This window comes from Loxodonta africana, chromosome 24 (genome assembly GCF_030014295.1).
Source record: "Loxodonta africana isolate mLoxAfr1 chromosome 24, mLoxAfr1.hap2, whole genome shotgun sequence".
Taxonomy (NCBI): domain Eukaryota; kingdom Metazoa; phylum Chordata; class Mammalia; order Proboscidea; family Elephantidae; genus Loxodonta; species Loxodonta africana.
Window position 1 is genome coordinate 27,856,101 of NC_087365.1, and position 25,540 is coordinate 27,881,640.

At 41.5% G+C, this 25,540-nt stretch overlaps 1 protein-coding gene across 9 annotated transcripts in view; it reads right to left on the reverse strand.

Annotated features, from left to right (window-relative positions):
* Positions 1 to 5,327: 5,327 nt before the first annotated feature.
* Positions 5,328 to 25,540, reverse strand: part of LOC100671183 (zinc finger protein 343-like) — a 57,133-nt gene continuing 36,920 nt past the window's right edge. For 6 of the 9 annotated variants that reach the window (XM_023550089.2, XM_064275875.1, XM_023550088.2 and 3 more), the window contains one exon: positions 14,833 to 21,979. In XM_023550089.2, coding sequence (XP_023405857.2) covers positions 19,470 to 21,979 — 2,510 coding nt within the window. In that variant the 3' untranslated portion in view covers positions 14,833 to 19,469. The other 3 variants (XM_023550091.2, XR_010319225.1, XM_010591578.3) reach the window with 3 other exon arrangements.

Consider the following 25,540-nt stretch of genomic DNA (forward strand, 5'->3'; position numbering starts at 1 on the left):
TTTAAGACTCCAGACGCCACATTTCAAAGTGGGATGCAGAATGATTTCATAATAGAATTATTTTGCCAATTGACTTAGAAGTCCCCGCAAACCATGTTCCCCAGACCCCCGCACTTGCTCCGCTGACCTTTGAAGCATTCATTTTATCCCGGAAACTTCTTTGCTTTTGGTCCAGTCTAATTGAGCTGACCTTCCATGTATTGAGTGTTGTCTTTCCCTTCACCTAAAGCAGTTCTTATCTACTGATTAATCAATAAAAAAACCCTCTCCCACCCTCCCTCCCTCCCCCCCCCGTAACCACAAAAGTATGTGTTCTTCTCAGGTTTACTATTTCTCAAGATCTTATAATAGTGGTCTTATACAATATTTGTCCTTTTGCCTCTGACTCATTTCGCTCAGCATAATGCCTTCCAGGTTCCTCCATGTTATGAAATGTTTCAGAGATTCGTCACTGTTCTTTATCGATGCGTAGTATTCCATTGTGTGAATATACCACAATTTATTTACCCATTCATCCGTTGATGGACACCTTGGTTGCTTCCAACTTTTTGCTATTGTAAACAGAGCTGCAATAAACATGGGTGTGCATGTATCTGTTTGTATGAAGGCTCTTGTATCTCTAGGGTATATTCCTAGGAGTGGGATTTCTGGGTTGTATGGTAGTTCTATTTCTAACTGTTTAAGATAATGCCAGATAGATTTCCAAAGTGTTTGTACCATTTTACATTCCCACCAGCAGTGTATGAGAGTTCCAATCTCTCCGCAGCCTCTCCAACGTTTATTATTTTGTGTTTTTTGGATTAATGCCAGCCTTGCTGGTGTGAGATGGAATCTCATCGTAGTTTTAATTTGCATTTCTCTAATGGCTAATGATCGAGAGCATTTTCTCATGTATCTGTTGGCTGCCTGAATATCTTCTTTAGTGAAATGTGTGTTCATATCCTTTGCCCACTTCTTGATTGGGTTGTTTGTCTTTTTGTGGTTGAGTTTTGACAGAATCATGTAGATTTTAGAGATCAGGCGCTGGTCGATGTAGATTTTAGAGATCAGGCGCTGGTCGGAGATGTCATAGCTGAAAATTCTTTCCCAGTCTGTAGGTGGTCTTTTTACTCTTTTGGAGAAGTCTTTAGATGAGCATAGGTGTTTGATTTTTAGGAGCTCCCAGTTATCGGGTTTCTCTTCATCATTTTTGGTAATGTTTTGTATTCTGTTTATACCTTGTATTAGGGCTCCTAGGGTTGTCCCAATTTTTTCTTCCATGATCTTTATCGTTTTAGTCTTTATGTTTAGGTCTTTGATCCACTTGGAGTTAGTTTTTGTGCATGGTGTGAGGTATGGGTCCTGTTTCATTTTTTTGCAAAGGGATATCCAGTTATGCCAGCACCATTTGTTAAAAAGGCTATCTTTTCCCCAGTTAATTGACACTGGTCCTTTGTCAAATATCAGCTGCTCATACGTGGATGGATCTATGTCTGGGTTCTCAATTCTGTTCCATTGGTCTATGTGTCTGTTGTTGTACCAATACCAGGCTGTTTTGATTACTGTGGCTGTATAATAGGTTCTGAAGTCAGGTAAGGTGAGGCCTCCCACTTTCTTCTTATTTTTCAGAAGTGCTTTGCTTATCCGGGGGTTCTTTCCCTTCCATATGAAATTGGTGATTTGTTTCTCTATCCCCTTAAAATATGACATTGGAATTTGGATCGGAAGTGCGTTAAATGTATAGATGGCTTTTGGTAGAATAGACATTTTTACTATGTTAAGTCTTCCTATCCATGAGCAAGGTATGTGTTTCCACTTAAGTATGTCCTTTTGAATTTCTTGTAGTAGAGCTTTGTAGTTTTCTTTGTATAGGTCTTTTACATCCTTGGTAAGATTTATTCCTAAGTATCTTATCTTCTTGGGGGCTACTGTGAATGGTATTGATTTGGTGATTTCCTCTTCGGTGTTCTTTTTGTTGATGTAGAGGAATCCAAGTGATTTTTGTATGTTTATTTTATAACCTGAGACTCTGCCAAACTCTTCTATTAGTTTCAGTAGTTTTCTGGAGGATTCCTTAGGGTTTTCTGTGTATATAATCATGTCATCTGCAAATAGTGATAACTTTACTTCTTCCTTGCCAATCCGGATACCTTTTATTTCTTTGTCTAGCCTAATTGCCCTGGCTAAGACTTCCAACACGATGTTGAATAAGAGCGGTGATAAAGGGCATCCTTGTCTGGTTCCCGTTCTCAAGGGAAATGCTTTCAGGTTCTCTCCATTTAGAGTGATATTGGCTGTTGGCTTTGCATAGATGCCCTTTATTATGTTGAGGAATTTTCCTTCAATTCCTATTTTGGTAAGAGTTTTTATCATAAATGGGTGTTGGACTTTGTCAAATGCCTTTTCTGCATCAATTGATAAGATCATGTGGTTTTTCTCTTTTGTTTTATTTATGTGATGGATTATATTAATGGTTTTTCTGATATTAAACCAGCCTTGCATACCTGGTATAAATCCCACTTGATCAGGGTGAATTATTTTTTTGATGTGTTGTTGGATTCTATTGGCTAGAATTTTGTTGAGGATTTTTGCATCAATGTTCATGAGGGATATAGGTCTATAATTTTCTTTTTTTGTAATGTCTTTACCTGGTTTTGGTATCAGGGAGATGGTGGCTTCATAGAATGAGTTGGGTAGTATTCCGTCATTTTCTATGCTTTGGAATACCTTTAGTAGTAGTGGTGTTAACTCTTCTCTGAAAGTTTGGTAGAACTCTGCAGTGAAGCCGTCCGGGCCAGGGCTTTTTTTTGTTGGGAGTTTTTTGATTACCGTTTCAATCTCTTTTTTTGTTATGGGTCTATTTAGTTGTTCTACTTCTGAATGTGTTAGTTTAGATAGGTAGTGTTTTTCCAGGAATTCATCCATTTCTTCTAGGTTTTCAAATTTGTTAGAGTACAATTTTTCATAATAATCTGAAATGATTCTTTTAATTTCATTTGGTTCTGTTGTGATGTGGTCCTTCTCGTTTCTTATTTGGGTTATTTGTTTCCTTTCCTGTATTTCTTTAGTCAGTCTAGCCAATGGTTTATCGATTTTGTTAATTTTTTCAAAGAACCAGCTTTTGGCTTTGTTAATTCTTTCAATTGTTTTTCTGTTCTCTAATTCATTTAGTTCAGCTCTAATTTTTATTATTTGTTTTCTTCTGGTGCCTGATGGATTCTTTTGTTGCTCACTTTCTATTTGTTCAAGTTGTAGGGACAGTTCTCTGCTTTTGGCTCTTTCTTCTTTTTGTATGTGTGCATTTATTGATATAAATTGGCCTCTGAGCACTGCTTTTGCTGTGTCCCAGAGGTTTTGATAGGTAGTATTTTCATTCTCGTTGTTTTCTATGAATTTCCTTATTCCCTCCTTAATGTCTTCTATAACCCAGTCTTTTTTCAGAAGGGTGTTGTTCATTTTCCAAGTATTTGATTTCTTTTCCCTAGTTTTTCTGTTATTGATCTCTAGTTTTATTGCCTTGTGGTCTGAGAAGATGCTTTGTAATATTTCGATGTTTTGGACTCTGCAAAGGTTTGTTTTATGACCTAATATGTGGTCTATTCTAGAGAATGTTCCATGTGCACTAGAAAAAAAAGTATATTTTGCAGCAGTTGGGTGGAGAGTTCTGTATAAGTCAATGAGGTCAAGTTGGTTGATTGTTGTAATTAAATCTTCCGTGTCTCTGTTGAGCTTCTTACTGGATGTCCTGTCCTTCTCCGAAAGTGGTGTGTTGAAGTCTCCTACTATAATTGTGGAGGTATCTATCTCACTTTTCAATTCTGTTAAAATTTGATTTATGTATCTTGCAGCCCTGTCATTGGGTGCATAAATATTTAATATGGTTATGTCTTCCTGATCAATTGTCCCTTTTATCATTATATAGTTTCCTTCTTTATCCTTTGTGGTGGATTTAAGTCTAAAGTCTATTTTGTCAGAAATTAATATTGCTACTCCTCTTCTTTTTTGCTTATTGTTTGCTTGATATACTTTTTTCCATCCTTTGAGTTTTAGTTTGTTTGTGTCTCTAAGTCTAAGGTGTGTCTCTTGTAGGCAGCATATAGATGGATCGTGTTTCTTTATCCAGTCTGTGACTCTCTGTCTCTTTATTGGTGCATTTAGTCCATTTACATTCAGGGTAATTATAGATAAATAAGTTTTTAGTGCTGTCATTTTGATGCCTTTTTATGTGTGTTGTTGACAATTTCATTTTTCCACATACTTTTTTGTGCTGAGGCGTTTTTCTTAGTAAATTGTGAGATCCTCATTTTCATAGTGCTTGACTTTATGTTAGTTGAGTCATTACGTTTTTCTTGGTTTTTATCTTGAGTTATAGAGTTGTTATACCTTTTTGTGGTTACCTTATTATTTACCCTTATTTTTCTAAGTAAAAACCTAACTTGTATTGTTCTATATCGCCTTGTATCACTCTCCATATGGCAGTTCAATGCCTCCTGTATTTAGTTCCTCTTTTGGATTATTGTGATCTTTTACCTATTGACTTCCATGATTCCCTGTTATGTGTATTTTTTTTTTAATTAATCTTAATTTGTTTTTGTGATTTCCCTATTTGAGTTGATATCAGGATGTTCTGTTTTGTGACCTTGTGTTGTGCTGATATCTGATATTATTGGTTCTCTGACCAAACAATATCCTTTAGTATTTCTTGTAGCTTTGGTTTGGTTTTTGCAAATTCTCTAAACTTGTGTTTGTCTGTAAATATCTCAATTTCGCCTTCATATTTCAGAGAGAGTTTTGCTGGATATATGATCCTTGGCTGGCAGTTTCTCCTTCAGTGTTCTGTATATGTGGTCCCATTCCCTTCTTGCCTGCATGGTTTCTGCTGAGTAGTCAGAACATATTCTTATTGATTCTCCCGTGAAGGAAACCTTTCTTTTCTCCCTGGCTGCTTTTAAAATTTTCTGTTTATCTTTGGTTTTGGTGAGTTTGATGATAATATGTCTTGGTGTTTTTCTTTTTGGATCAATCTTAAATGGGGTTCGATGAGCATCTTGGATAGATATCCTTTCGTCTTTCATAATGTCAGGGAAGTTTTCTGTCAGGAGTTCTTCAACTATTTTCTCTGTGTTTTCTGTCCCCCCTCCCTGTTCTGGGACTCCAATCACCCGCAGGTTATCCTTCTTGATAGAGTCCCACATAATTCTTAGGGTTTCTTCATTTTTTTAAATTCTTTTATCTGATTTTTTTTCAGCTATGTTGGTGTCGATTCCCTGGTCCTCCAGATGTCCCAGTCTGCATTCTAATTGCTCGAGTCTGCTCCTCTGACTTCCTAGTGCGTTGTCTAATTCTGTTATTTTATTGTTAATCTTTTGGATTTCTACATGTTGTCTCTCTATGGATTCTTGCAACTTATTAATTTTTCCAGTATGTTCTTGAATAATCTTTTTGAGTTCTTCAACAGTTTTATCAGTGTGTTCCTTGGCTTTTTCTGCAGTTATCCTAATTTCATTTGTGATATCATTAAGCATTCTGTAAATTAGTTTTTTATATTCTGTATCTGATAATTCCAAGATTGTATCTTCATTTGGGAAAGATTTTGATTCTTCTGTTTGGGGGGTTGGAGAAGCTGTCATGGTCTGCTTCTTTAAGTGGTTTGATATGGATTGTTGTCTCCGAGCCATCACTGGGAAACTAGTTTTTCCAGAAAATCCGCTAAAAAAAAAATGCAGTCAGATCCCTATCAGAGTTCTCCCTCTGGCTCAGGCTATTCAGATGTTAATGAAGCCGCCTGGGGAGGGTGGGGGAGGGAACAGAGAGATAGGAGAGTAGCACCTCAGAATATAGCCAGAGTTGCTTGTCTTGCTTGGAATGACTATTATATCTGAGACTCCCGCGGGGCGCGTTGCCTATGTGTGCTGGCTGTGTGGAGATTGCCCCCGGGGGGTCTGGCCCGCTGGAGTCACGGTCAGATCCTCCGCTTCCAGCCCCACGCCCAGCGTCAAGGCTCCCCTACTGGGACGGTGCACTCTCGACTCCAAAATCAGTCGCTGCCTCCCGAGGACTTCTCGTCCCTCCAGCCGCGTGGCCGTGCCGCTCCCGAGAACCAGTTGGGCCTCCTCCCGGGGTTAGTTCAGATGGGTGGAGCAGGTCCCCGTGCTTGTGCCGTGACCGAGTGTTCTGGCTGGGACGCTGTTCTCCCCGCTCCAATACCAGTCGCTGCCTCCCAGGGACTTCTCCTACCGGCCGCGTCCCACGCCACCCGCGTGACCCGGCTGGTCCCCTTCCCGGGGATAGTTCAGGGGGGTGGAGCAACTCTCCGTGTTTATGCCGTACCTGCGTCCAGCCCAAATCCCTGCGGGATGGTTCCCCGGCTCGGACGCTGCTCTTTCTGCTCCAAGACCAGTCACTGCCTCCCGGGGACCTCTCCTACCGGCTGCGTCCCACGCCGCCCGTGGAACCGGCTGGTCCCCCTCCCGGGGTTAGTTCAGGGGGTGGAGCCGCTCTCTGTGCTTGTGCCGTACCTGACTGGTACGCTGGCTCCAGGCTCTGGAAACAATCGCTGCTTCCCCGTATTAGTTCGTTCTCCGTCTCTAAATCTGTGTTTGTTGTCCAGGGTTCGTAGATTGTTATGTATGTGATCGATTCACTTGTTTTTCCGTGTCTTTGTTGTAAGAGGGATCCGAGGTAGCGCCTGCCTAGTCCGCCATCTTGGCTCCGCCCCCTTCCATCTTCTTTTGATGCTTCCTGTGTCGTTTAATATTTTCCCCATAGAATCCTTCACTATTGCAACTGAAGACTTTAATTTTTTCTTGTGTTCTTCAGCTTGAGAAACGCCGAGCGTGTTCTTCTCTTTTGGTTTTCCATCTCCAGCTCTTTGCACATGTCATAACACTTTGTCTTCTCTAGAGGCCCTTTGAAATCTTCTTTCGGTTCTTTTACTTCATCAATTCTTCCTTTTGCTTTAGCTGCTCGACGTTCCAGAGCAAGTTTCAGAGTCTCCTCTGACATCCATCTTGGTCTTTTCTTTCTTTCCTGTCTTTTCAATGACCTCTTGCTTTCTTCACGCATGATGTCCTTGATGTCATTTCACAGCTCGTCTGGTGTTCGGTCACTAGTGTGCAATGTGTCAAATCTATTCTTCAGATGGTCTCTAAATTCAGTTCGGATGTACTCAAGGTCATATTTTGGCTGTAGTGGACTTGCTCTGATTTTCTTCAGTTTCAGCTTGAACTTGTTTATGAGCAATTGATGGTCTGTTTCAGTCGGTCCCTGGCCTTGTTCTGACTGATGATATTGAGCTTTTCCATCATCTCTTTCCACAGATGTAGTGTAGTCAATTTGATTTCTGTGTGTTCCATCTGGCAAGGTCCATGTGTATAGTCACCGTTTATGTTGGTGAAAGAAGGTATTTGCAATGAAGAAGTTGTTGGTCTTGCAAAATTCTATCATTTGATCTCCGGCATTGTTTCTATCACCAAGGCCATATTTTCCAGCTACTGATCCTTCTTCTTTGTTCCAACTTGCACATTCCAATTGCCAGTAATTATCGATGTATCTTGATTGCATGTTGGATCAATTTCAGATTGCAGCAGCTGATAAAAAATCTTCTATTTCTTCATCTTTGGCCCTAGTGGTTGGTGCATAAATTTGAATAATAGTCATATTAACTGGTCTTCCCTGTAGGCGTATGGATATTATTCTATCACTGACAGCATTGTACTTTGGGATAGATCTTGAAATGTTCTTTTTGACAATGAATGCAACACCATTCCTCTTCAAGTTGTTATTCCCAGCAGAGTAGACTATATGATTGTCCAATTCGAAATGGCCAATACCAGTCCATTTCAGCGCACTAATGCCTAGGATATTGATGTTTACGCATTCCATTTCATTTTTGACAATTTCCAATTTTCCTAGATTCATACTTTGTACATCCCGGGTTCCGATTATTAATGGATGTTTGCAGCTGTTTCTTTCATTTTGAATCATGCCACATCAGCGAATGAAGGTCCCAAAAGCTTTACTCCATCCACGTCATTAAGGTCGACTCTGCTTTGAGGAGGCAGCTCTTCCCCAGTCATCTTTTGCGTGCCTTCCAACCTGGGGAGCTCATCTTCCAGCACTATATCAGACAATGTTCTGCTGCTATTCATAAGGTTTTCACTGGCTAAAGCTTTTCACAAGTAGAGTGCCGGCTCCTTCTTCCTAGTCCATCTTAGTCTGGAAGCTCAGCTGAAACCTGTCCTCCATGGGTGACCCTGCTGGTATCTGAATACCAGTGGCATAGCTTCCGGCATCACAGCAACATGCAAGACCCCACAGTACAACAAACTGACAGACACATGGGGGATTCACATGAATATTAATTATACACTGAAAATTTGCTCTAATATAGCTCCATTGCCCCCGTTTGTTTAGTTATTTAAAAAATATTGTCATACAAATTACATCTTTATACAAGTTTGGTAGAGGGTCAGTGAAAAAGTAGGAAACCCTCAGTGAGATGGATTAACACAGTGGCTGCAACAATGCGCTCAAACATAGCAATAGTTGTGAGGATGTGCAGGACTGTTATACATATGTATAACATTCTGTTATACATAAGGTCATAGGAATTGGAGCTGACCCGACTGTACCCAGCAACATTATAAGCTAATCAGCATAGTTTCATAGCTATTGATTTATGTGGTTGCCTTTTAAATCAAATCAGAGTTACAAAAAGCAATAACATTTGTACAGTCTTTTATTTTTACCTATGTAGTTACCTTTTCTATCACTGTTTATTTCATGTGGATTTGAGTTGCTATCTAATGTCCTTTCATTTCAGTCTGACAAGGTGACTACTGACAAGTTCTGTTTTTATCTGAGAATGTCTTAATTTCGTCTTCATTTTAATAGTTTTGATGGATATGGATATAGAATTATTGGTTGACAGTCTTGTCACTTCAAATATGTCACACAATGTTTGTTGAAAACTGGATATTCTAGGTAATATAGTGTCAACTCTGAAAACCAGAGTTCTCTCCTTTGTGCTGCTGTTGCTTTTATTGTTGCTTACTCTGCTCAGTTACCTTAAAAACATTTGCCTTACAGTTAACTCAGAGTCATGGTGATCTCATGTGTGTCAGGGTAGAATTGTGCTCCACAGGGTTTTCAGTGGCTGATTTTTCCAAAGTAGATCATCAGATCTTTTTCTTCCTCTGAGTGGACTTGAACCTCCAACCTTTTTATGTTAATTGTTTGCAGCACTCAGGGGCTCCTTCAGTTACCTTAGTGGTCAGCTATTAATTGGGCAGCGATTTCCTTAAATACTTTGAGCAGCAAGTCTTTTATTCTGCACCAAAGGTACGTGTTAGAGAACACCTCCGGCAGTTTACAACACTGCTTTAGCCTTTACTTCCAGCTTGCAACAGGGTCTCAAGGTCAGCCAGAAGTCAGAAATTGGGGTTCTCTCAGGTCTTTCTTGAGCATGCACACAGCCTTGCACATGAGCATGAACCTGGGAGAATAGATACTCAAGAATATGTTTGATCTTTTCAAAGCCCCCCCCGGACATTTTGTTCCCAGATCTTCCTTTTATGTTTTTGGCCAGGCTCTTATCTTTCCAAACAGATAGCTGCCCCAGGCAGCTGCAATGCTAAACAATTGCTGCTGATTGTTTTTAACAAACACTCTGGGAATAGGGCTTTTCCTGCAGAGCAAGCCCCAAGTAAGATAAAAAAATGACAATGCTCTGGGCATGGAACCTTTTGAGTAGCTCCTAACTTGGTCTGTCCTCTTTACTGCTGCAAGGCTGCTAATTTTACAGATGCCTTGATTGTGAGGCTCTTGGATTTTAAGGCTACCACAAAATGGGGGAAAAGGGAATGGGAGTAGGTCAAGTTACAAAGCCACACACGCCTATCATTCTTATTGAGATTCAGCAGTTTTTCTTGAATGAATGCTCCCCAGATTGCTTCAGGCTTTTGGTTAATTTCAAGAGTTATGAAAAAGTTGGTTGTGACCATTTTTGCTTTTATGGAGGTCCTCATTCACCATTTCTAAAATCCCACCTCCAGAACATGCATTTTTATGCATTTATATTTTACTTATTAGGGAAAATTTCAAACACACACAAAAAGTAGAGAGAATAGGATAATAAAGTTCCATGTACCTATCAAGCCATGTTCAGCAGTTAACTGATTTTGTTTCATTTTATATTAATCTGGGTCCGAGAAAGCAAAGTAGGAGGCAAACACATGTGGGCCTTCCCAGGGGGAGAGCTGATACTGGGGTGTGATATTGAGCTGGCCACTGCTAAGTGCAACAGATTGCCCCCAACAGCCATATAAACTGTGTTTCAGCATCATCCATCTAGTAGGAGAAAGGTGGAAGAATTCATCTATTGGCTCCTCTCTTCTATTGATGAAAAGATCACCAGACAGGGCATTCAGTCCCCTGCACTTCCCAGTTGTGCATGTGAGGGTGCTGAGCTGGGTCCTTAATTTCAGGAGGAAAGTCATGGGCAGGAAGCAAGAGTATGAGGTGCAGGCACAAGGGGAGGTGCTGTCAGGTGTCAGAGCTTGTTCCTCAAAGAGAAAGGTGAGGCCAAGTGAATTTGAAGTGTCTGATACATATCTATTTCTTCTTTTTCCTCCCACTCTCCTTCCGTTTGCTGGATTGAGACCTCCCATTTTTTAAAAATAATATTTTACTGTGTTTTTGGTGAAGGTTTACATGGCAGTTTAGGTTTTCATTCAACAATTTCTATCCAAATTGTTCAGTGACATTTGTTACATTCTTCACAATGTGTGCACATTCTCAATATTTCTGTTCTGGTCGTTTTGTTTCTGTTAATCTAGTTTCCCTGCTCCCTTACCTTCTTACCTTTGTTTTAAAGTAATTATTGACCTTTTGGTCTCATATAGATTATTTTTGAAAGGAGAGGAGTACTCACGGGTGATACTCCTTATTTTGCTAGCCAATCTGTTATTTAACTAAGAGGTGACCTCAAGAGCTAGTTTCGGTTCAAGGTTTAAAGAATATATCAGGGCAATAGTCTTGAGGAGTCCTCCAGTCTCAACCAGTTCAGTAAGTCTTGATTTTTGAAGAATTTGATGTTCTGTTCCACATTTTTCTCCCTTTCTATCAGGGTCCATCTATTGTGGCCCTGATCAGACCAGTTGGTAATGACAGCTGGGCACCAACTAGTTCTTCTGATCTCTGGGTAGATGAGGCCGTGGTTCGTGTAGACTTTTAGTCCCTGTAGGTAAGTTTCTTCTTTGAGTCTTTGGATTCCTTCTTTCTCTTTTGATCTGGATGAGTAGAGACCAATAGTTGTACCTTAGATGGCCGCTTGCAAGATTTTAAGGCCCCAGACACTACTTATCAAACTAGGATATAGAACATAAACTTCATGAACTATATTATGCAGTTCATCCACATTGTCAGATGTTTTGGGAACTCATTTATCACTGAGTAGTACTCCATTGTATGTATTACCACATTTTACTTCTCCACTCACCTGTGGATGGGCACTTAGGTTGTTTCCACTTTTTGCTATTGCGAATAGTACTGCGATGAACATAGGTGTGCATGTCTGTTGTGTCATTTCTACTGGATCCCTAGAGTACATTCCTAGGAGTGGAATTGCTGGGTCCTGTGAAGAGTATTGAATATACCATGGACTGCCAGAAGAACAAACAAATCTGTCTTGCAGTACAGCCAGACTGCTTCTTGGAAGCAAGGATGGCAAGACTTCGTCACACATATTTTGGACATGTTATCATCTTTAGTTATTTGAGGAATTGCCAGACTGTTTTCCACAACAGCTGTACCATTTTGCTTTTCCATCAGGAATGGATGAGGGTTCCAATTTTTCCACATCCCTGCCAATACTTGTGATTTTCCATTTTTAAAAAAAATCTTAGCCATCCTGTTGTTGTCATTAAGTGACACCGAGTTGGCTTCAACTCATAGTGACCCTACATATAATAGCATGAAACACTGTCCAGTCCTGCGTCATCCTCACGATCGTTGTTACACTTGAGCCCATTGTTACAGCCACTGTGTCAATTCATCTCACTAAAGATCTTCCTTTTTCCACCAATTCTCTGCTTTACCAAGTGTCATGGATTGTGTTCCCCAAAATATCTGTCAACTTGGCTAGGTCATGACTCCCAGTATTGTGTGATTGTCTACCATTTTGCATCTGATGTGATTTTCCTATGTGTTCTAAATCCTATCACTATGATGTAATAAGATGGATTAGTGGCAGTTATATTGATGAGATCTACAAGATTAGATAGTGTCTTAAGCCAATCTCCTTTGAGATATAAAAGAGAAGCAAGCAGAGCGACATGGGAAGCTCATACCACCAAAAAAGCAACGCTGGGAGCAGAGCATGTCCTTCAGACCTGAGGTTCCTGTGCTGAGATGCGCCCAGACCAAGGGATGACTGATGACAAGGACCTTCCTCCAGAACTGACAGAGAAAGAAAGCCTTCCCCTGGAGCCGGTGCCCTGATTTAAGACTTTTAGCCTACTGAGCTGTGAGAGAATAAAATTCTCTTTGTTAAAGCCATCCACCTGTGGTATTTCTGTTACAGCAGGACTAGATGACTAAGACACCAAGCATGATGCCCTTCTCTAGGGACTGTTCCCTCCTGATAACATGTTCAAAGTGTGTGAGATGAAGTCTTGCCATCTTTGCTTCCAAGGAGCATTCTGGCTGTATTCCAAGACAGATTTGTTCGTTCTTCTGGCAGTCCATGGTATATTCAATATTCTTCACCAAATTAGCCATCCTGGTGTGAGTGAAATGACTTCTCATTGTGGTTTTGATTTTCATTTCTCTGACAGCTAATGACCTTGAGCATCTTTTCATGTGTCTGTTGGCCGTTTAAACATCCTCTCTGGTGAAATGTCTATTATGTCCTTTCCCCAGTTTTTGATTGGGTTATCTTTTTGTTAAGTTGTAGAAATCTTCTATATATTTTAGATATTAGACCCTTATCAGTTATATCATTCCCAAAGATTTTTTCCCAGTTCTGTAGGTTGTCTCTTCTTTTGGTAACATCTTTCAATGAACATAAGTATTTAATTTTTATAAAGTTCCAGTTATTTAGTTTTCTGTTGCTCGTGCATTTGTTGTTGTGCTTGATAATCTATCATTGAAAAGAATTAGGTCCTAAAGCTTTGCCTTTATATTTTCTTCTAAGACATTTAATGGTTTTAGATTTAATATTTAGGTACTTGATCCCTTTTGAATTAGTTTTTGTGTATGGCATGAGGAATGGATTTCATTTCATTTTTATGGAAATCCAATTTTGCCAGCACCATTTGTTGAAGAGACTGTTACGATCTGCATTTTAAACAGGCTTCCCAGCTGCTTTCGGTGCACCTTCTAAGAAGCTGGTTCTCAATCTTGATTGCACATAGGAATCACCTGGGAGCTCTAAAAATTCTGATGACTGAGCCTCACCCCCAGAAATTCTAACTTAATTCTGGGGTGTGGCATGGGCTTTGGGGTCCAGGACTCCAGGGTTTCCTGAGCCTGAAATTCATTAGTTGTTAATTAGAGGCTGATGTAGGCTAATGCTCCCTCTGCTGGTTATCTTTGAGATTGCAGCAGGCTGACCACAGTCCTTGGCATCTCTGGGTGTTTCGTTAGCATCCAGGCCACAGCCATCTGTGTCTATCCCTGTGATTCCTCTGCCCTGCTTTACGAAAACCCTCAGTGACCTGAGCTGAGCCTTGGCCTATGTGTCTCCCTAGCCTCACAACGATTAGACTACTGACCAAAGGGGAAATTAAATCTCACTTCTTTCAAGAACTCAAGTACCTCTAGAAGAATAAATTTCATCGTCCCTGGTATTCTCAAACTCTGGCACTGTGTGGGGCAGGAGACTTCTCTGGCTAAGATGATGCTTTGGCTAATGCCTGGTCCTGGCAATAATAATTATGGCTGACCTTTACTGAGCACTTACTCTATGCCAGACACTGTTCTAAGTGCTCAACATGTATTAACTTAGTAATCATCACAACTCTGTGAGGGAGGCACCATTGTGATCCTCATTGTACAAACCAGAAACGGAGGCACAGAGTTTAATTTCCCCAAAGTCATAAGCTCAGTTAATATGCAGAGGATTTCGAGCACCTTTAAGGCAGGATCCCTGGGCAGATTAACACAGTAAATATATAGTTACTGTGTTCAGGCCTTGTTAGGTACTTGACATTCATTATCATATTAAATTTTACAGATGAGAAATTGGCAGAGAGGAAGAGTAAGAAAATGGTGTCAACTTGGGTCTGCCTGTCCCCGTGCTCCCCTAAACCAGGTGCCTCTGTTGGCAGCATTCCCCACAAGTGCTCATTGACCACCTGCATCAGACGCACCCAGATGCCATAAAAATGCATATTCCAGCGATTCGGAGCCAGCGAGTTTGGGAGTGGGTTGTTAAGAATCTTCATTTTAACAAGCACTCCCCAGTGGATCCTGATAGACACAAAAGTTTGAGGAACACTACTGCATCCCCCTCTCCCCGTATAGCATATCCTACCAGTTTCCTTAGATAACAATTACTTCAGCATGTGTCTCTTTCCCTCTGCAACAGTCAAAAATGCTTTTGCTGCAGGTAGCAGAATTTCTGACCCCAATGGCTTAAAACATTAAGACCTTTTTGTATACTTAACAAATGTCCAGGATTAGGAGTCTCCAGGCTCCTGCAACAAGAGGGCCTAGCAATGCCATCAAGAACCTAGTTCTTTCAAGCTTTCCGCTCCACTGTCCTCAGCTGTTGGCTTTTCTTTTTCATGCTTCTTGCTTCATAGCCAGAAAATTGCTTCTGCGTACGCATGGGAAAGCTGGACACTGAATAAGACAAAAGAATTGATGCCTTTGAATTATGATGTTGGTGAAGAATATTAAATATACCATGGACTGCCAGAAGAACAAACAAATCTGCCCTGGAAGAAGTACAGCCAGAGCACTATTTGGAGGCAAGGAAGGCGAGACTTCATCTCACGTACATTGAACATGTTATCCGGAGGGTCCAGTCCCTGGTGAAGAACATCAGGTAGAGGGTCAGCAAAAAAAAGGGGAAGGCCCTTGATGAGATGGATTGACACACTGGCTGCAACAACGGGCTCAAACACAGCAATGATTGTGAGGATGGTATAGGCCCAGGCAATGTTTCATTCTGTTCTACACAGGGCCGCTGTGAGTCGGAACCAACTCCATGGTGCCTAACAATTTTGCTATAAATGGCTCATACTTCAATTTTGATGCTTGTTTCATAATAAATGTTGTCATTATAAATGAACAAATGAAGATATCATAAAAGAAAATCTAGTTATCAGAAAACAATTACAACAAATTTCTATATTTTATTTTTAGATCTTTGATCTCTAACATGTTATATTTAAAGACATTTCTATTTTTTGCTCTTATAAACTCTTCAATGATTTGATCATACTAAAGCTGCCAGACAATATCTACTTCCACACATAATAATCGAGTCTTTTCTTGAATCGTTGTATGCTGAGGACTTCTGAGTTTCATTAGGGACAAAAATGAGCATTCTGTTGTGCAATTTGTGATCACTAAGGTTAGGAATATGTGTAAAGCAATTTCAAAATTGGGAAGCATGCACTGTAATTTATTTTCTATTATGGAATCATACATGTCTACATGAGTATAATTTGTCTTTCCTAAATCTGTAAACTTAATTCTTATGTAAGAACGAAATGGTCGCACTTCTCCATACAGGTTGGTGTTTAAGTCATTGGGCTAAGCCTGCACTAATTTCTTGGATGTTATCATGTGTTCTTCAGCAGGCATATCCACACTGTTTAAGAAGGAAGATCTATCCGAAAGAACTTCATACACTTTCGTCCTTTTTTCATGCAAAATTCAAGTCTGTCATCGATGGTGTAGTATGTGGTTACAAGAAATTGATCTCTGGGACTCAATGATACTTCTGGAGCACTTCTGTCATTTACTTCTAATGCTTCTGTGAAGGTTAACGGCTTGGTAATCAGTGTTTGGCAGTATTTGTTTTGTTGTGTTTACCAATTTTTCAAAATCTTCTCTTAAATTATGTTAACACCTTGTTAATGGCTGATAGAGATCTGTGCTCAAACACAGCAATGATTGTGATGATGGCACAGGACCAGGCAGTGTTCTGTTCTGTTCTGCATAGGATCACTATGAGTCTTTAAATTTACTTCTGAATCTTGGAGAATTTGACTCGTCTAATGATAATCCAAAAAAAAAAAAATTTTTTTTTTTTTTTTAATGATAATCCTACAATGTATTATTCCACATAACCAACATAAATACTTCAGTGTTTGCATTTTGTTGGTGCTGTTTTCAGCTTCTCTTTAGATATCCTTTTTGTGTCTGGTCTTCAGCAATATTTTCTAAGGCATGCTGAATCTGAGTGTATGATTCCAGGACTGCAATCATTGCTATGGCATGCACTTTCCAACATGTACTAGAAAGGCATTTTAATACTCTACCATTGCCTAAATATGTTTCAAGAACTGCCCATCAATGAGTACAGAAGGCAAAAAATGTGTAGAGTAACTGAACAGTAGGAAAATACCAACTGCTTCCAGACAACAATCTACTGTGCCATGTCCTACAAGATTAAGTGAATGTGCAGCGTATGGTATGAAAATTGCATATTCATTACGTTCTAAAATTTTCTGTTGCATGCCTTTATAACACCCTGACATATTGGCAGCATTGTCTTAAGACTGGCCTCTCTACTTAAAAAATCAATTTTGCAAGCTTCACGTAAATGGTGAAGTACTTGATTTACAATTTCTTCACTGGTATGACTTTTTGAGCCAGTAAATGTGATGAATTGCTCGAAAGGTTGTCCATCTTTTGGAGAAATGTGTCTTAAAACAATACTTAGCTGATCTGTATGACAAAAAGCAGGAGTGGAATCTACAAACTGAGATACTGAGCTATATTTATTTCACTGAAAATAGCTGAACGAACGTTATCACTTAAGTTTATTAGTTCTTCACACATTGATTTAGACAGATATGATGGGTTGCCCTTTCTTGTGTTACCATATTTTGAGATGTGACCTGCGAAAAATAGATCAAACTGACTAACAAGTCCAAACAAACCCCCCAAAATTCCATTTCATGGGGACATAAATACTTCACTTCTTCCTCAAAAAGACAGTCCACTTTAGTGACTGTTATAATGACAGCAACATTGCGTTGCAAAATGGCTTTCCAACACTGATGTTCTTTGTTGATTTGTTTTTAGTTCATGAATTAAGCTGAAACCACGTCTTCAGCTTAAATATGACAACATATAATCTCTGTGAATTGAACTGTTTTCATGTTTATCAATCACATTTTAGTTGCAGCAATCGCTAAATCCATGTGTAGCAAAATCAAGAGTTAAATGATTTAGGATTGACTAGTCTGCCAATAAAACAATATACAGAGCCAACTGATGGAGAATACAGCAGCCGCTCCCTCTTATAATGTTCACCATTGGCTTTGCACCTTAGATAATACGTTCTGGCTATAGAACCATACTTATTTACCATTCAGAAATTTTCGACACAAATTTTCAAATGGTCCACTGTGATCTGACAATTACGTGGCCCTCTTTTGATCCAACAATTTACATCACTAGAAGAAAAATTATTTCACAGAACAGGATCTGTATTTCTGTTGTCTGCAGATGTGGCAATTTCAGATTCTAAAATTGTTTCATATTCTATACCATTATTAGTTTTTAACTACAGCAACAAATGGATATAGAATTTGTTCCAAATTCTGTTATATTCATAGTGCTATCAGTAATTTCAGCACTAGAGGTACTAGTGCAATGATTTGCACCCATTAAACTCAAGGGTTCATTGGAAGAAGTCTTTCCTGGTTCACTACGTTTTAAAAAGGAAGTTAATTTTGGAATTGTCTTTAGGGATTCACAAACCCTTTTCATCTTCTGTGAGCTTTCATTTTTGCACTCCACTTAGCTGTTGCTGTTTCATTTTACCTGGATATAAAATTACATCACTTTTTAAATTTTGTTCTACCATAGCAAACAAATTTGAATTGAAAATAAAATGAGTAAAATTTATAAAATAAAATTTACATTAGAATTTGGATGTTAACGCAAAAATTTATATTTGAAAATTAGTATGTAAAAAATTTGATCTGGGATATGTAATTTTGTTCTTCAGGTCTGAGACAGTCAAAAGAAATAGTACTTAAAGGCAGTTGGAAATAACTGCATTTGTTTGTCACATGATGTTTGTTGGTGGGAGCTTCACAGATCTCCATGAGTGTTTTTCCTCTTGAAATAATACTTTAAAATGTGCACATTCACTTTCCGTCCTTTGGTGCTGCATCTTCACAGTTCATTGGACTACTTCTGATACACGGTGGGCCTGAGAACAACTGCAAATAGCATGACACAAACACAAGGATATGCTCAATCTGAAGACACGTCTTAGTTCACTTTGTGCAGGACCAAATACGTCATATTTTAAGCTCTGTGGTTATAGTGCCACTGGAGTGTTCTTATGTGGTCGATGAGAGAAGTGAATGTGCAGTTATACCCAAGTGGTCCAAAATGAAAAGGAAAATAGAATTGTCATCATATACAAAATTTATAAAATGGTGGCAATTTTATTTAGTGCCCTGCCAGTTCCCTTCCACTGCGGTGCTTGCTTTTCCTTATGTCGTGTCTGCTCAGCACCTGTGAGTCTTTGCTTTGGACAACTGGTGCTGTTTTATTGATGCCCTAATCACGTGCTTACCTTGCTTGTTGGGTAATCCGTTCCTGGTGGCAGACGAACCTGAATTAACACCCAAGGAGGTCTGTCATGTTGATTTCAGAGGCCTGAGCTACAGGATATGCAGGGAAGCAGGTCGAGTGCTGACTATGGGAGCAGACTCCACTGTAGGAGGCCTCCTCTAGCAATCACACCAGCCTCCGCTGACGAGAGTCCGGGTGGGGGAGGGGCAGCCATGCTCCAAATGGACCCCCAAAGAGGTCTACATTGTTGCTATCCGAGTCCCCCCTCCACTCTTCCATGTAGTATGATGGCTGTGGGTATAGTCTCTACTCGATTCCTGTTTCCCAGCACATAGTAGCCTCACTCAGCAGTCCTCAGTGCCAAACAGAACGGGGAGCAGAGCAGACAAACCCAAAACTGACCGCCAGGGAGGTCTGTCCTGTTGGTTGCAGCAGCCTGAGCTATGGGGTGCACAGGGAGGCAGGTGGAGTGTTGATTATGGGAACTGACTCCACTGCAGGGCTCCTTCTGTAGCAATCTGCAGTGGTCTTACTGTTGATGGTGTGCAGGTGGCACAGGTGCTGGCAGGCTCTGAACAGAACCTGGGGAGGTCTGCCTTAATTTTAGAGAAGCTTGGGGTCCTGTCTCTTTGTAGAGGCAGGGGGTGTTAATTGAGTAATCTGTTCCTGAGGAGGAGTGATTTACAGTTAAAGCACTGCTCACACTAACTGCAAACCTAAGACTTCTCATCTGAGTGAGTCCTCAGATGTCTGATGAGATCTGACTTCTGGCTAAAACCTCGGCCGCACTCACTGCAAACACAAGGCTTCTCCCCTGAGTGGGTCCACTGATGTCTAATGAGGCTTTGCTTAGAGCTAAAGCCTCGCCCACACTCCTTGCACACATGTGGCTTCTCTCCTGAGTGTGTTGCCTGGTGGAGTACGAGGCCTGACTTCTGGCTAAAGCCTCGCCCACACTCCAGGCACATGTACGGTTTCTCACCTGAGTGTGTCCTCTGATGTCTGATGAGATTTGACATGCGGTTAAAGCCTCGCCCACACTCCTTGCACATATACAGCTTCTCCCCTGAGTGTATCCTCTGGTGTATGAGGAGGCTCGATTCCTGATTAAAGCCTCGCCCACACTCACTGCAAACATAAGGCTTCTGCCCTGAGTATATCCGCTGGTGCATAAGGAGGGCTGATTTCTGGCTAAAGCCTTGGCCACACTCACTGCAAACATAAGACTTCTTATCTGAGGGTGTCCTCTGATGTCTGACGAGTACTGACTTCTGGCTAAAGCCTCGCCTACACTCCAGGAGCACATAAGGCTTCTCCCCTGAATGTGTCCCCTGGTGGAAAAGGAGGCCTGACTTCTGGCTAAAGCCTTGCCCACACTCCAGGCACACATAAGGTTTCTCACCTGAGTGTGTCTTCTGGTGTCTGATGAGATTTGACTTGCGGTTGAAGCCTCGCCCACACTCCTTACACACATACAGCTTGTCCCCTGAGTGTATCCTCTGGTGTATGAGGAGGCTTGATTCCCGGTTAAAGCCTTGCCCACACTCACTGCAAACATAAGGCTTCTCATCTGAGCGTGTCCTCTGATGTCTGAGGAGGTCTGACTTCTGGCTAAAGCCTCGACCACACTCACTGCAAACATAGGGCTTCACTCCTGAGTGAGCCCACTGATGCCTAATGAGGCTCTGCTTATAGCTAAAGCCTCGCCCACATTCCTTACACACATGTGGCTTCTCCCCTGAGTGTATCCTCTGGTGCATAAAAAGGACTGATTTCCGAAAAAAGCCTCTGCCACACTCATTGCAAACGTAAGGCTTCTCATCTGTGTGCGTCTTCTGATGTCTGATGAGGTCTGACTTCTGGCTAAAACCTTGCCTACACTCCAGGCGCACGTAAGGCTTTTCCCCCGAGTGTGTCCTCTGGTGTACGATGAAGGATGACTTGTCTCTAAAGCCTCGGCCACACTCACTGCAAACATAGGGCTTCTCCCCTGAGTGAGTCCACTGATGTCTCATGAGGCTTTGTTTATAGCTAAAGCCTCGCCCACACTCCTTGCACACATGTGGCTTCTCCCCTGAATGTGTCCCCTGGTGGAGAAGGAGGCCTGACTTCTGGCTAAAGCCTCGCCCACACTCCAGGCACATGTACGGTTTCTCACCTGAGTGTGTCCTCTGGTGTCTGATGAGATTTGATTTGCGGTTAAAGCCTCGCCCGCACTCCTTGCACACATATGGCTTCTCCCCTGAGTGTGTCCTCTGGTGCATGAGCAGGACTGATTTCTGGGTAAAGCCTCGCCCACACTCACTGCAAACATAAGGCTTCTCACCTGAGTGTGTCCTCTGGTGTATAAGGAGACGTGATTTTCGGTTAAAGTTTCGGCCACACTCACTGCAAACATAAGGCTTCATATCTGAGGGTGTCCTCTGATGTCTGATGAGGCCTGACTTCTGGCTAAAGCCTCGCTCACACTCCAGGTTCTCATATGGCTTCTCCCCTGAGTGTGTCCGCTGGTGCATAAGGAGAAGTGATTTCTGGTTAAAGCCTCGGCCACACTCACTGCAAACATAAGGCTTCTCATCTGAGTGTGTCCTCTGATGTCTGATGAGGTCTGACTTCTGGCTAAAGCCTCTTCCACACTCCAGGCACATGTACGGTTTCTCACCTGAGTGTGTCCTCTGGTGTCTGATGAGATTTGATTTGTGGCAAAAGCCTTGCCCACACTCACTACAAACATATGGTTTCTTCCGTAAAAGGGACCTGTGGTTTGTGATGAACTTTGATTTTGGGCCACAGTCTGGTTTGTCCTCTCTGTAGCTGACTGCTCCAAATCCTGAGGTTTCTAATTCCTTCAACCTGTCGTCTGTTTCCACAGAGTTTACCCTCTGGGCTGAGTCGGGCTGTGTTCCTACCACTGTGTTGCCTTCTCTAGGGCTTGCGGGCTGTCCTTGGGGTGGGCTGGAGGATGCCTTTGAAGTCTCTCTCTCCCCTGTCCTCCCACACAAGGGTTTGGAGACTTCTTCTCTCACTTGACCTTCTGTGTTTTCACTCCAGCACCTTTGATCAGAATCCTGCTGCTCCGGCTGCTTCTGATGCCCTGGGCTGGAAGCCTCTGGATGGAAGTGATTTTCTGCACATAAACCTGGGAAGATCTGTTGGCTGAGGAACTGCTGACAGGAGACAGCCAGAAGGCAGGAGGAGCAGGGGTAGATTTTTGGCTGCGGTTCTGCTGAAGACAGAAAGGTTTCCATTAGAGCGGCCATAAGTGGGCTGTGCTGCCTTCTCTCATGACAGACAGTACCTCATTGCTGGAGTATCTGGGCGGCACAAACAGGTAAGTACCTGACTACTAGCCAAGGGGTTGGTGGTTCAGAAGACAGTCCTCATGATCCTGGTGATCTGCCTCCGAAGGCTCACAGCCTTGAAAACCCTATGGAGCAGTTCTACTCTGCACATATGAGGTCATCATGAGTCACAATCGACTCGATGGCAACTAATAACACTCTTAACTGCCACACTTGTAATTGACTATATACAGCAAAATTTTTTTCCCACCAGTAATTCATTTATATTCCATTTTTACAAAGTACACTTTCTATTGCAACCCATAAGGAGCCCTGGTGGTGCAGTGGTTAAGGCACTCAGCTGCTAACCAACAGGTCAGCAGTTCGAATCGCCCAGCTGCTACATGGGAGAAAGCTGTGGCAGTCTGACTCTGTGAAGGTTTACAGCCTTGGAAACCATATGGGGCAGCTCCACTCTGTCGTATTGGGTTGCTGTGAGTCGGAATCAACTTGGCGGCACTGAGTTTGGACACCGCAATCCAGATAATCTATACTAAATACCTCTTCAACATGTCAGCCAGAGTAGGAACTTCTCAAATAAGCATCAGACACTATTCTGCCTTGTAAGCAGCTTCTAGTTAGCCTTTTTCTTCTACTAAAACCCTCTAAGCCACAGACACATTGATATATGCTGCCTATAACATTTTGCTATTACTTAGAAGTGAGTTTCTACAACCTACGTGGAAATCTCCTTCATGATTTTTCCTATTATGAAAAGGGAGTGGTACATATAAAAAGTCACTTAGGCTGGCAGGCTTCCATGTGTAGGAGACAGTATATGTGTGAAAATGGTGCAGGAGTAGCGTCTGAACCTGCCCAACTTCGGGGGGGATAATGGCTAGGATCAGCCCAAAGCTGATTCCCTTGAGGTGGACGTCAGACATACCTCCACTCCCCCAACCTGTTTACCAACTCTGACACCAGCTGTCTTCCCCACGGCACTCTCTGCTTCTCTTCAGGGTTCAATCAACCTTTGCAATGGCTGCAGAGAACTCACAGGCCATACTTAAGCGGTTTTATTAAGGAACAGGCTACAACTTGGGATCAGCATAGGATCAGGAAGCATGCAGACAAAGCCTCCCTTCTTCAGTGCAGGGTAGCCCTCTCAGTTCCACTCAACCATGCAGGCCTCCTCTCACCCCTCAGGACAAGCCTCTCGGTTCCTTCAGGAATGGCTCCCCTTGGCCCTGCTGTCCGTCGCCACTGGCTCTGCCACTGAGCCCCTTCTGGGCCTTTCACTGTCTTCAGCGTTACAACACTTGACCAGCGTTATAGCTGTTTTAGGGTTTAGGGTTCCTTGTCTCCTCTCCCTCTCTGCTTCTTCTCTCTTTCTTCCTTCTGCTTCTTTTTGTCTGGAAAAATCTTTGTGGGGTTGGCTGCTTATATACATCAACTACTCATGAATTTCAAGGCACGGCCCTCCCACAAGGGCCACAAACTGACCAATCCCCTCACGGTAAGCCACAGACACTTTCATTTGTAGAGTTTATTGACCAATCCCTGTAAGGTGCACAGCAATCACAGGGCAGGCTGTAGCCCATGACCAAACAAAAATTATCAAAACCAAGTTGCTTACAGCTTACCCAGGAAATGCAACAAACCCTCTGGGCAAAAGTAACTTCTCTGGGCTTAGGCAGAACATCTTTCAAGCTGTATTTCCAAAGAACCAAGGCCAAAGGCCACATAAAGGAACTCATTTCACAATACGCAATAGGGTTTATAGTATATGAGAAAATCTAAATTACAGGTTGTTAACTCATTAACAAATGCTTATTCAGCTTTTTTATTAGCCCTTTGTGATCTTTGTTGTAGTTTTTGACAATCTGTTTGTGCTTTAGTGGCTTGTACTGGGACTGCTGCACTGCCAAATGAGTAACGCTGTACTTGCACTGAGCCACTCAAACACACTCAAACCTGGGAGTTTGGTAACCTTGCCGCGTGAGTCTCTCAGCAGCATGCAAGCTCCGATTGCTCTCTCAGAGTGCTCCCCAAGTTTACTTTATTTACTTAGGATCTCTGAGTAACCGAAGGATGGTTCGTTTCTATTTCTGGCCAGTCATCTCCTGTGAGACCAAGTGGTAACTGCAGTTTTGTGACCTAAAATTTTAGGCTCGATCTTTTGACTGTCTGTGATTTGTTGCTGCCCTCTCTTTGGCTTACCTGTAAGCCCACCAAGTAATATAGACTACAATCTGTTTACACTCTAGGCTCTTGAGAAATATTTCAGTAGGAGAAGGAACCTCTTTTGTATCTATTCTGTGTTAAACATGAGAACTGCAAACTTCTTACAGTTAATACCCCTGTTAAAGGAATTCACATAAACTCACTATAATTCTAAACCCTTACATGTAAATAAATATGTCATTTCACTAAAGATCATTAGACTTACAGAAGCCACTATGGGGAACTTTGCTTTACATCATGACCTTTTACCCCTTAATATTTCTAAACAACTATATTTCGAAAGCACAACTGTATTCATTTAAATTAACCACAGTACAATCATCAGAATCAGAACACGTAATGGCACAATGTTGTTGTTAAGTGCCGTCAAGTCGATTTCAACTCATAGTGACCCCACGTGACAGAGTAAAACTGCCCTATAGATTTCCTAGGCTGTAATCCTTATGGGAGCAGATCACCAAGTCTTTTCTCCTGCAGAGCCGCTGGGTAGGTTTGAACTGCCTACCCCTTGGTTAGCAGCTGAGGACTTAACCATTGCACCATCAGGGCTCCTTAATGGTACAATACTGTTATATTTATACATAACTTATTCAAATTTCACCTGGTATATGTGTGTATGTATGTGTCTGTGTGTTCGTGTAATCTCCAAACAATTTAAAACACCTGAGTGTACTCTGACACTTTCAATTATAGTCCAAATCCAGGTTCTTTCTAGCCTTCCCCATTCCATATCAGAATCTCCCGACTCCCACGGTGAGAAACCATCATCAATATGTTCCCAACATGAATGTTTATTCATTTACACAATCTTCAAATTCAAAGATAGTGGTTTCAGAATTGTTGACCCATATTCCTATAAAAAAGAAATATATAAAAGATAGTTCAAGATTGATGTCCTTTTTTTTTTCTCTTCCATCAATAGACACAGAGTTGGTCAACTTTTTCTGTAAAGGATCAAACAGTAAATATTTTAAGCTTTGCAGACTACATCGTCTATTCCAACTACTCAACTCTGCCATAACAGAATGAAAGTAACCATAAATAATACATAAATAGGTAGCTGTGTTCCAGAATACTTTATTTATAAAAATACGTGGCAGGCCAGATTTGGACTTCGGCTGTAGTTTGCTAACCCCTCCTTAGGCTGAGTATATGGTCAAAGTTCTCTGTTCAAAGGCTAATTGGTTTGTTTTCCCCATGTTCACTGTGGCCATGTTATTCATGTGAAATACAGTTAGACTTGTTTCTTTTTGTAGTCAATT